General features: G+C 42.5%; 1 protein-coding gene across 1 annotated transcript in view; it reads right to left on the bottom strand.

Moving 5' to 3' along the window:
- Nucleotides 1-12,052, bottom strand: part of epha4b (eph receptor A4b) — a 317,518-nt gene that overhangs the window by 138,400 nt on the left and 167,066 nt on the right. The window contains exon 3 of the mRNA XM_060834906.1: nucleotides 1,338-1,493. Within this exon, the coding sequence (XP_060690889.1) occupies nucleotides 1,338-1,493 (156 nt within the window). The remainder of the gene's footprint in view (nucleotides 1-1,337; nucleotides 1,494-12,052) is intronic.

Raw genomic sequence — 12,052 nt, 5'->3', positions numbered from 1 at the left:
CTCCAGAGAATGTAAAATCAATGCTGAACAGGTTTATTAGGAAAAAAAACGTTTTCTTTTAAGAGATTCTATTATGATTGTACTCAGCTTTGGTGAGACTGCACTTGGAACACTGTGTACAATTAAAGCAACAGTTAAGGAACTCTTTGGGCGAGGAGGTCTAGATTCAAGTTTCCCCCTGCTCCAAGGATTGTTAGTAACATCTCTGACTAGTTTGACAGGGAAAAAAAATGTAATGGTTTCTTCACTCTCTTGACAGCACTTTCAAATCTTCATGAAACCTTCATTTTTCCTTCATTCACCATTTATTGCCACTCTCTAGTTACCATTGAGAAGCTGATGGTCAGATCCTTTCTGAAACTGCTGTAGTCCATGTGCTGTAGATAGTCGAAGAGTGTGGAGATGGGAAAGCATGGCCAGTCAGGCAGCATCCGAGCAGCATCACACGCAATGACTATTTCCACTAAGAGACAAACTAACCAACACCCCAAGACACTCAATGGTGTTATCATTGATCAGAAATTCAACAGGGCTCGCTATATTAATACATCACTACAATTGCAGATTGGAAGCTTACTCCTCAAAGCCTGTCCACCATCTACAAGGCAGTGCTTTTCTAACACCACACTGTTTGACTCTGATCTCCAGCATCTGCAGTCCTGACTTTCTCCATGTGCTGAAGGTAGACCCATATTGCTGTAGGGAGAGAATTCAAGGATTTTGAACCAATGACAGTGAAGTAACGGCAAAATTCTTTCAGGCCATAATGGTGAGTAGCTTGGAGGAGAACAAACAGCAAGTGATGTTCCCATGTATCTGCTGCCCTTATCCTCCTAGTTGAACATGGTCATGGGTTCAGAAGGTGCTGTCCAAGGATTTTTGGCAAATTTCTGTGCTGCATCTTATAGATAGTGCACTCTGCTGCTACTGAACATCAATTTTGGAGGGTGTGGATGCTTGTGGATGGGGTGCCAATCAAGCAGGCAGCTTTGTCCTGAATGGTCTCAAGCTTCTTGAGTGTTGTTGGAGCTGCAGCTAGCCAGGAAGGTGGGGAGTATTCCATTACTCTAACTTTTGCCTTGTAGATGGTGGATTGGCTTTGAGGAGTAAGTGGGCATGTTGTTTGCCACAATATTCCTGGCTTCCAATCTGCTATTGTAGTCATGTATTTATATAGCGAGTCCAGTTGAATTTCTGGTCAATGATAACGTCATTGAGTGTCTTGGGGTGTTGGTTAGTTTGTCTCTTAGCAGAAACAATCATTGCCTGGTATTTGTGTGGTGTGAATGTTGGTTTATGGGCTTTTCAGTGCTTGCTGTGTATATTTATTGACTTACTTGTACAGGGCATAGCCTTGGGGTCAGTTTCTGCTCTGTAGTAGTTTTTCTCACAGGTACACTGGGATGAGCTCTCTTGATATGAATAGCTGTGAGGTGGACACTTCATGCAGTATGCATCCATGGATGAGGCCTTGTAGAAACCAGGTCGACATGCTAGAAACGCAAAGTGAAGAAGTGTGTTAGAGCAACATTCACTTCATTATGTCAAGTACTACCTGAAACAAAACTCCATCATCCCCATTCAGAATGTTAAGATGAAAATCTTGCTGTACTCCAACCCAGATTGAAGAGTAAGAGGCAGCATTAATATTAGATAAAATAACATTAGAGCAAGAGGGAATGGTTTGAATACACGATTTAGAATATAGACCTGCCTGTTTAAAATATGATGTGACTTTTTGTCAGATTCTCTTAAAATGGTCGAGTTGACAGGAGTGTGAACATAATGCCAATGAAGCATTTCCATGTCACCAACACAATACTTACTTTGCATTAAAACATTTTCAGCAAAATTCCAATTTAAGCCCAAGTTGGAAACCTAAGACAAAGCTGGGGCAATGTACAAATAAATTCTTGCAAGCATTTCCACCAATTTTATCATGTATACTCAGAAGACTGTTTTGTGTATTAGTGTATGATATGCAACATTTCTAGCTGTCACAAGTCAACTTTAAAAAACAAATTATGAATTTTGCTGCTCAATTTCCAACTGGTTATGTATTTCTTCCATGGTGTTATCTTTTTAAAGTCTGATATTCAGTGGATCGAATTTGATAACTGAGCAGATAAATTGTTATTAAGTTAATTGGAAATTTTCACATTCAGGATTTTTGACACAGGGTATGAAGTGCAACATTATTAAGCTGTGACACGACAAGAGGAAGTTAACTCATGTGAGATTTTCAATGACAGAGACATTGGAGATGATCACAGGTGAGAGTTTATTTTCACTTTTTAAGCATATGTCTCTTCTAGAAAGATTGGTTTCTGAGAAATGGCCAATTTTACAACCAGACAAAAAGTAACATTCGTTCTGTTATCGAACTGAACCCAAGGTAACTCTCTCATTATTGTTAATTTACGCAGCTGAAAATAAGGAAAAAAAAACAGGGGAATTCAGCTTTGAGCAACCTGTACATTCTTCACGAATGCCTCACCATTTGTCTCAGACTATTTACTCTCTCTCCTTCACAAATGAGGCTCGGGATATAAACACAGCCACAGGGAACCCATAGCGCAATATGTCAGTGAGGCCTGAGAAATGAGATTGAGATTTCCAGTTAACAGTTAGCTACATTGATCTCTCTATGGCACACTGATATATTACACTACTCACTGAATTTGGCTGCAAGTGATTCATCACTCGTTACCTATAACACAGGCTGAATCTTCAGGCTGTGCAACATCAGGAACAGAGATAGATGGGACTCAAAAACTATGAAGTCGGTCGACATGTCAGCTTCCTAACTCTACTCCAAATGGTCATCTCTTTGGGCTGACAAGGGTTCAGGGTCTGCACAGGCTGCCCACTCCCACAAGCCAGGCAAGAAACTAGGCTCTTTAAGATCCTTGTTAAGGGCTGAATAGAGGTTTTTATTTGAATTTCAGTCGGCTGGCATGACTGTTGACAGGTCAACTGGCCGGAGTCAGGCAACTAGCAGTAGCAGGCCAAGGTGTCAGTAATCTAGAGAGGCCTATAGGCCCACCATACTTGTCTCAGTGAGAGAACAGCAAAACATTAGCTTCCCTTCCATGTCCGCCAACAATCATGGTGATTGCTTTTTTAAAAGTTTTTTTTAATTAAAGTTTAGAAAAATGTCTGAAAGGACACTATCTTGATGAGGCATCTTGCCAGTTATATAGCTTCTCCTTGCAGCTACATGCTGCTCTGAAAGTGGAAGATCTGAGTGATTCTCCAGCTTTGAAAGCCTGCCAACTGTCCTTAACAGGACAGGGAACCTGTCTCCTTGTGAAGTGGGTGCCCTGGTCAAAATTCCAGGTCAGTGACCAGTCTCCAACAGTTCCTCCCCCCCCCCCCCCCCCCCTCCCCCCCAACCAGTTCAGGACGGGTTCACTGTCTCAGATCCTATTTCCCAATCCTCAGGTGAAAGGTCAACCCTGCATATGTCTACATGTTCCATCTGAGAGAAATGCAATTATTATAAAGTATATCAGACAATGATCCAACATCAAACTGGAGCTGTTAGGAGACACGTCTGATGTTTGCATTTAAGTAAGAGAAAGAAATACACATGTGTTATCTAAGGAAGGCCTAATAAATCTCACCATCTCACAGTGACTTCTGGTCTCAAATTTTTAAAATAACATGAATTTGATGACTCACATAATTACTGGACTTCATTATTTTGTTCATTAAACCATCCCTGGTGTATTTTAAGTGCCTTAATCAATTTGTGATCTTTGCAGACCATTTTGATTACAGCATATGAAATACTTGACTTCTTAGAGCATGAACAACATTAACACAACTTAACCTTTCACACTGTGTAACATTTTGTAACAAAGAAAATGGCCAAAGGTATGTCAGCATTTATTTGCATATATTAAGTAAGTCAGGGCCACAGATAAATGTGCATCATGTGCCAGAACAGTCTGGATGTTGAATACTAAACATAAGATCAAAGACAGAAGGAAAAGTGAGGGCAGAGAGATGAGAGCAAGGCAAGGAGAATGGTGAATCTGGAGGAAGAGAGAGGAATTCTGAAGTAGCTGAACCATCCTGGTACTCCTTGATTGACATTCTACCTCTGGCTGGTACAAACTAGCCTAAACAGGGAAAATCAGATAGGGTGACTGCATTAGCAGATCTTTATTGGAGACTGTATGTTGAGTGACAATTGAGCATGGAATGGCTCCGAGTTTAAATGTTTGTCATAAATGGATAGCCTGTAACATTCATTGTCAAGATTAGAGTGGTGCTGGTAGACCACAGCACATCAGGCAGCATCGAAGGAGCAGGAAGAATCAACGTTTCGGTCAAAAGCCCTTCATCAGGAATGAGGCTGGGAGCCTAAGGGGTGGAGAGATAAATGGGAGGGGGTGGGGCTGGGGAGAAAGTAGTTGAAAGTGCAGTAGGTGGATGGTGGTGGGGGTGAAGGTGATAGGTCAGAGAGGAGTGGAGTGGATCGGTGGGAAGGAAAATTGACAGGTGGGACAGGTCATGAGGATGGTGCTGAGCTGGAAGAATGGAACTGGGATAAGGTGGGGGGAGGAGAAATGAGGAAACTGGTGAAATCCACATTGATGCCCTGGGGTTGACGGGTCCTGAGGTGGAAAATGAGGCATTTTTCGTCCAGGCATTGGGTGGTGAGGGAATGGTGGTGGAGGAAGCCCAGGACCTGCATGTCTTCGGCAGAGTGGGAGGGGGAGTTGAAGTGTTCAGCCATGGGGCGGTGGGGTTAATTGGTGCAAGTTTCCCAGAGATGTTCTCTGAAGCACTCTGTGAGAACATTTGATGCCTGGAGGATGGCCCACCCAACAACTGGAGGAAGAAAGCCTCATCTTCCGCCTCGGAACCCTTCAACCCCAGGGCATCAATGTGGACTTCACCAGTTTCCTCATTTCTCCTCCCTCCCATCTTACCCCAGTTCCAACCTTCCAGCTCAGCACTGTCCTCCTGACCTGTCCTACCTGCCAATCTTCCTTCCCACCTATCCGCTCCACCCTCCTGTCCAACCTATCACCTTCACCTTCACCTTCATCCATCTATTGCACTCTCAGCTACCCCCAGCCCTACCTCCCTCCCATTTATCTCTCTGTAGCCCTGAGGCTCCCAGCCTCACTCCTGACGCAGGACTTTTGCCTGAAATGACGATTTTTCTTGCTCCTCCAATGCTGCCTGACCTGCTGTGCTTTTCCAGCACCACTCTAATCTTGTCTCTGATCTCCAGCATCTGCAGTACCCACTTTTGCCTTGCTAACATTCATTGCTAACAGCCATTAAGTGGGAGCTAAAGGCAGATCAACAACTAGGCCTCACTGAAGCCTCATAGCATAAAGGATTGGAGACAATCTGAAAGAAAAGAGTTAATTACTAATTAGGAATGTGCCAACCCCTTCTTCATTAAACAAATTATTTATTAATTCACTTTTCAACTACTCAAATCTCTAAGTAAAAATATTTTAAACTCAACCACTCTGAAAATATAGTAGCAAAATATTGCATCAGCTGGAAATGCACAGCAGGTAAACCGTGGAGACAAAGAGTAAACATTTCAGGTCAGTGATTTTCCTGACAAAATTAAGAAAATCATTTGTTTAAAACAAATCCAACACATTATTTTGTTTGCTCCCTCAAAGGGGTTTAAATTTTTACAGAGGAAGTAAGGGGTGGTGGTCATCTCCTGAATTTGCTTGAGGTTTGATCTTTCCCATGTACACAATGAAGTACTGGCATTAAAAAAGAATCTGTTAAAATGGACAATTAGTTTGGAGTATAGTCTACTTCAGTGATGCACATCAGCTGTCAAAGTTATTCAGAATTAATTAGATCCTGACTTACATGTAGACTCAGCAAGATGCCAGATCACTTTTTAATACTTGACATTGTACAGAGATATGGAGACTACTTACATTGCACAATGTCATATTATGTACATATATATTTATATAATCTGCAGAATCTGCCTATTCACATCATCTGTAGGATTTTTTGAAAATATTAGTAAAGATTCTCCTGTTGCTGTCAAAATCTGCCAAAACGGGTTGAGTTTCTATGTGGGAAGATGCACTGCCATCCATGGTTTTTGAGAGACAACCACATGAAGTGCTGACTATAACAGGAAAACTTTCTCACATATAGACTGGGACTCTGCTGAAATTGTTTTTTCCACTGGGTGAGAAGTGTAAGTGAGTAGCAACCAAATTGGACAAAGTTAAAGAGCAAACGAGGTAAATTGAGAAGTATTGATTAGGTGACATCTGTCAGTGAATGCAATAGCTTTTCCTTAGTTCTTGCCATCTCAGGAATCCCTAAAGGATCTATCCTTCATCCTCAGTATTTTCACGTTTATCTGCTTCTCTTTGGTGTTGTCAACAACAGATACAATATGCTAATGCCTCCTTGTGACTGGTCTCAATTTTTAACAGGCAGCTTGTACAAAAAAAAAGTCATGACTTCATCCAAATTAACACTAGGAAGAGTGAACTCACTATTTCCAGCTACCTACCACAACTAGATTTGTTCGCCAGTGATTTCACGTCTGACCGCAGCTACTTTTTTTACACTTATTCAATTTCTCATGATCTTGACTCCCAATACAATCCCCATATACTCCCCACAAAAAGAACATTTTCTACCACAAACCTATTCCTGAATGTCATATTTTCAGACACCACTGCTGTCAATGTGCCATATCTTCTAGTTAACAACCACTGCTGGCTTAAGGCTGGGGTACCTCTCTGTCATCAATTCTCCTTCCTGTGCTGAGTCAAAGACCTGTTTATTATCTGTGGTAGAGGACACACTAGTGTGTGTATATATTAGGTTTTAGAAGGATAACTGACTTCCCCCCGGTGCAGGGCTCAGTCAACTGTACACAGAGTGAGTTGAGAGGGCCATAACATAGCATGGCCGAATTTATCAACAGAAAAGGATTCTACGACCTGAATGCGCATGTAATCTGTGCTCACTGACATGATTTTTTTGGATGTTTGCACCTACTACCTTGGGAGCTGTCACGATGCCTATATGCTTGAGAGCTCATGGTCCTGGTGCAGTAGAAAGTCCAGATGGTATAAGAATGGTTACCAGGTTACAAGGGCAACCCACTACGACCTTGGCTGATGACTCCATTACAAAACCCCCTGACTGAGGCAGAGTGCTACTACAGTGCAGCCCACTGTTCAGCCAGACCTATGCTGGAGCAGATGATAAATTTGCAGAATATGAAGGTCCACTGCTTGCATTATCCTGGCGGAGTCTTGCATTGCAGTCCAGACAGAGTACACAACATAATCCCAGCAAGCTATGCTCTGCACTGCTGGGGCAAGGAAGGAGAGGACTTGATGGCGGCTGATGAACTGGGAGACTGGGAACAGTCTTTCAGGGAGGATAAGGACAGTAAGTAGGAAACAAAGGAACTCTTGAATGTGATAGAGTAGCATCAGGTACTATAGGCCAGACAGGATTTAATTGACATATGATTCCACTAGATCAGAGCTTGTGATCAATTCTTGACAGTAAAACTCTTGGTGCTTGGCATGCAGACTACTCCTTTCTGTTCTAGGAGGCAAATGCAACTTGTGTTTGTCTGATTTCTGTCCACATTTGGTGTTTGCAATCAAACGTGCATGTTTTGAAGTGACTGAAAGCTTTCCTGCGATGATCCTACATTGAACAATGATAAGGTGCTGGGCTATAGTGGATATTGGGGAAAGAGTCACAGTGACTTGGAGAGGGTTGCAGACACTTTCAATCAACCTGTTCCAACCTATATTGACACATCACTGGAATAAATGGGACTTGAACTCAGGCCTTCTAGCTCACAGAGAGGGGCACTACCATGTACTACAGAGCTGTTAGGGAGGGTTATAAGATGGCCTGTGACTGAGGACAGGTAAGTTGTGTGGTCCAGTGCTTAAACAGGGATAAGTGCAGGAATGTGCAGGTTTATGTGCAAGAAGTATCAGGCCAATGTGTCGTGAGAAGTGGGCTGTGACTGCTGTGCCATGACGTGCAGTGTCAAGGGCAATTCCAGACTGCCAATCCCCAGCCAGGTGCATCACTATGGTTCCAAGATGGCACTGTTGCGAGGAATGTGGGCACACCTCAGCAGTGGCATGAATGTCCGACAGTGGCAAGTGGAAGAACTGGGCTAGCATTAGATGAGACCGGCACTATAAGGGGGGGGGAAGATGGTGGTGGCAGGCAATTAATGAGATGAGTTCAGAATGATGGTGCAAGAAAACTCACGAAGCCTTATGGGGAGAAAGCCTCTGGGAAATTCACTGAAAATAACATGAAATCAAATTAAGGGAAGATTCAGCTCTACATTTCTTCCAGTACACCATTAACTTTAACTGTTTCGTCATAATTACAACTGTCAGGAACCAGACAGATCACATGTGGCTCCATCAGGACCTGGAGGAAGCCAAACTCTGTTTCTCAACCAAAAGCCCATGAATCAGACACTGTGGTGCTCAATGCATTTCCACGTTAACCTTTTCAAACTCGTTACCTGTAGAACACACACCTCCTCCACCCCCACACAAAGTTCATTTCTTACTAAAACTTTCAAAAATGCCTTTGAAAAGTAGTATTCTTTAGTGTTCTACAGTCTGTGTGTAATAGCATGAGATCAATTGAATTGCATCAATACTGTTACATCAAAAGCTACAGGATAACATTGCCAAGTACCAGTGAATAGGGGTTGGTTACTTCCTTTGTCTTAATCATGTCATTACTGAGAGAAGGTTAGGGGTGAAGTTTCTTTTTAATTTAAAATGTGACCTTCAGTGCTGCTTCCAAATGACTTGTACGCCACTTCTCAGTGATTTGAGCCAAATTATGAGGTGGCTGGAGCCAAATGTAAATGGAAATTATACATTAATGGCCTAACCCAACATGCCAAATCCATTTTTCTGTTTCTGTGTGTCAGCATATGTTGCAAGGTCTGCATTTCTGGAAAGGTAATTAAATATAAAAATTATAACATTGTCACAGGATGTTCAGAATGATGGTGCAAGAAAACTCACAAGGCCTTGGATTGTCACAGGATCCAATGTTTGCTACATTCCTGCTTAGGAACAAGTGAGAGGCTTTTCGTGAGGCTTTCAATAGGTCACTTGAAACAGTTCAAGGGTCACTGAACAGCACTTCAACATTAACCTTAAGCCAATGAGACGGGGCCACTGAAGGTGACTCCATGTTGGTCAGGGACAGTTGAAACAGACGTTTGCTACTTTCAGGCCACTGTTCATTCAGATGCTTGGAATGAGTGGAAAGATGTTCCAAGCAGATGAGATGCTAATGTTAGCATTATATTGGCTAATGTCAATCTCTGGATTGTTGCAACTTGGGAGAGGTTGCTGAGAAAGTGGCTAGCAGTCACTGTTTATGACTCAGGAGAAGTCCTGGGAGTCACTGATAGTTCAGGCTAGCTGAGAACGAAGGAAGCCCACAAGCAGCATTTGCTAGGTGCAGCTGACAAGTATTGGAGCTCAAATGTACCCAGGATAATGCAGCTTAGTTTTATTGAGATTTGAGGGGCTTCTGGCCTGGGAGACAGGAGATGTGGGGCCCTTGAATAAGGGCCCCACATTTGCTACCCTTCAGCCTTCTGGGATCTCATTCGTAGGTAACGATGATGCAAAAATATCAGCCAGGGCCCCCTCGATTTCTTCTTTAGCCTCTTTCAGCGTTCTTGGATAGTTCTGGTCAGGATCAGGAGATTTATCCACCTTCATACATTCTAATACATCTAACACCTCCTCTACTGTGATGTGGACTATCCTCAAGATACGACCACTAACTTCCCCAAGTCTTCACGACTTTCTCCACAGTAAATACACAGGAGAAATATCCATTGAGGACCTCACCGATCTCCTGCGGTTCGACATATACATGTCCACTTTGGTCTTATTCTCTCTCTGGTTATTCTTTCTGCTTTGATATACTTAAAGAACCTCTTTGGATTCACCCTAATCTTCTCAGCTAAGGCTATCTCATGCTCCCTTTTGGCACTCCTGATTTCCTTCTGCAGTAAACTCCTGCATCCCCCATATACCTCCAGGGATTTCCTTGATGCCTGTACCTGACTCACACCTGCTCCTTTTCTGTTGTCAAAGTCTCAAGTATCTCTTGTCATTCAGGGCTCCCTATTCCTGCCAACCTTGCCCTTCATCCTCGCAGGAACACACAGACCCTGAACTCGAGCTACCTCACTTTTAAAGGCCTCCCACTTGCCAGAAGTACCTTTGTCTGCAAACTGCTCCAATCAATCCTTGCAAGCTCCTGTCTTATTCCATCAAAATTTACTTTGCCCCAATTTCGAACTTGAACCCGTGGACTACTTTTGCCCCTCTCCATAGGTCACTGGTCCCAAAGTGCTCCCCCACTGTCACCTCCATCACCTGTACTGCCCTACTGCCCAAGAGTAGTTAGAGTTTTACCCCTTCCCGAGTAGGAGCCTCCTCTAGTGCTTCTGGAAACTTTTCTGAATGCACTTAACAAATTCCACCCCATCTCAGGCTTTAACATTCTGGTAGTCCCAATCTATGCTAGGAAAATTAAGATCCCCTACTTTGACAACCCTATTGCTCCTGCAAGTCTATGCAGTCTCCCTGCATATTTGTACTTCTAATTCCCTTTGACTATTTGGGGTGCTATAGTACAACCCCAATATCACCATCACCATCCCCTTCTTATTTCTTAGCTCCACCCAGAAAGCCTCACTGGTTGATTCTTCATTTCTGATTACTACAGGGACACTGGCCTGTTCACAAACAGGTTCATAAACAAACTCAGGGGGTCTCATCTGAGATTGTAGTCTAAATTCAGTGCTCTCAGTGGGAATCATAACAAATATCTTGCGTTTCACCTTCTGATTTCTCCACTTCAAAGGTGGAGAACATTGCTATGTACTTGCGGTTTTTGTGAAGATTTGTAGCTCAGGTTGTAGTCAGGGTGTAAGCTTGCTCACTGAGCTGAAAGATTTGTTCTCAGACATTGTGTCACCATGCTAGGTAACATCATCAGTGAGCCTCCATTGTAGCACTGATGTTCAATCTTGCTTTCTATGTATGTGTCTTGGTCTGTTGTGGTGGGTGATATCATTTCCGGTTCTTTTTTCTGAAGGGTTGTTAAATTGGGTCCAAATCGATGCGTTCATTGATGAAGTTCCAATTTGAATACCAGACCTCTATTTCTATATACTTGCTACACATTACTAAACTTGATATTATTAAGCAGATGAGTGAGGATTTAAATGAAATGTTACCTGGGTTTGTGGTGGTACTGATAAATTATCAGCCATATTTATCAGATTTAGCAACATTGCTCAGTTAACCTTAGTGAAAAGGTTTTTGATATCCATGCTTCAAGCCACTTAAAAAGAGATCTTCTAATGATGTGGGTAGCATCCCTGTCTCGGAGCTTTAAGTCCTGAGTTCAAGTCAGTTCAAAACCTGATGGCCAAAGAATAAGCATTCATAAAAAGGCCTAACAATTTGCCTGTCAACTTTTAAATCCATCCAACACATGCTAATGGCTGGCAAGAGAGATTACTGGTCATCCATGTGAAATTACAAGTGATAAGACCATACTAATTAGAAAGGACTAAAAAGGATATGCTGATAGGATTAGATGAATTAGGTAAGTGCATCCTGCCGAGGTGAGTGGCATGTTTTGGTACAAACTTCTACGTGTTTCTACCCTTCATCTCTCCATTAGTTTTCATACCAGTCAAAGTCTCTATTTTATTGAATAAAAGCTTTCAGCATCCTTCAACAAAAAGACACCAACAATGAAGGAATGTTAGAATTTATTCTTAGGCCCATAACTACGCTGGATATAAGATATTGTTGTTCAATTTCGATTCACGCCTATGCCGCTGATATAGTGTACAGTCCAACAATGGAGTTCCTACCGAGATGCACAACTGGTGAAGGAACACTAAGATCCATGAAAGAGAACATCCCATTCTGATCATCTTCAGAGACCTTTCAACCTTTTGGTGTGCAACTTAAGAATC

The sequence above is a fragment of the Hemiscyllium ocellatum genome, chromosome 13 (assembly GCF_020745735.1).
Source record: "Hemiscyllium ocellatum isolate sHemOce1 chromosome 13, sHemOce1.pat.X.cur, whole genome shotgun sequence".
Classification (NCBI taxonomy): Eukaryota; Metazoa; Chordata; class Chondrichthyes; order Orectolobiformes; family Hemiscylliidae; genus Hemiscyllium; species Hemiscyllium ocellatum.
Note: the sequence above shows the minus strand (reverse complement) of the source record. Positions and strands in the feature narration are given on the sequence as shown.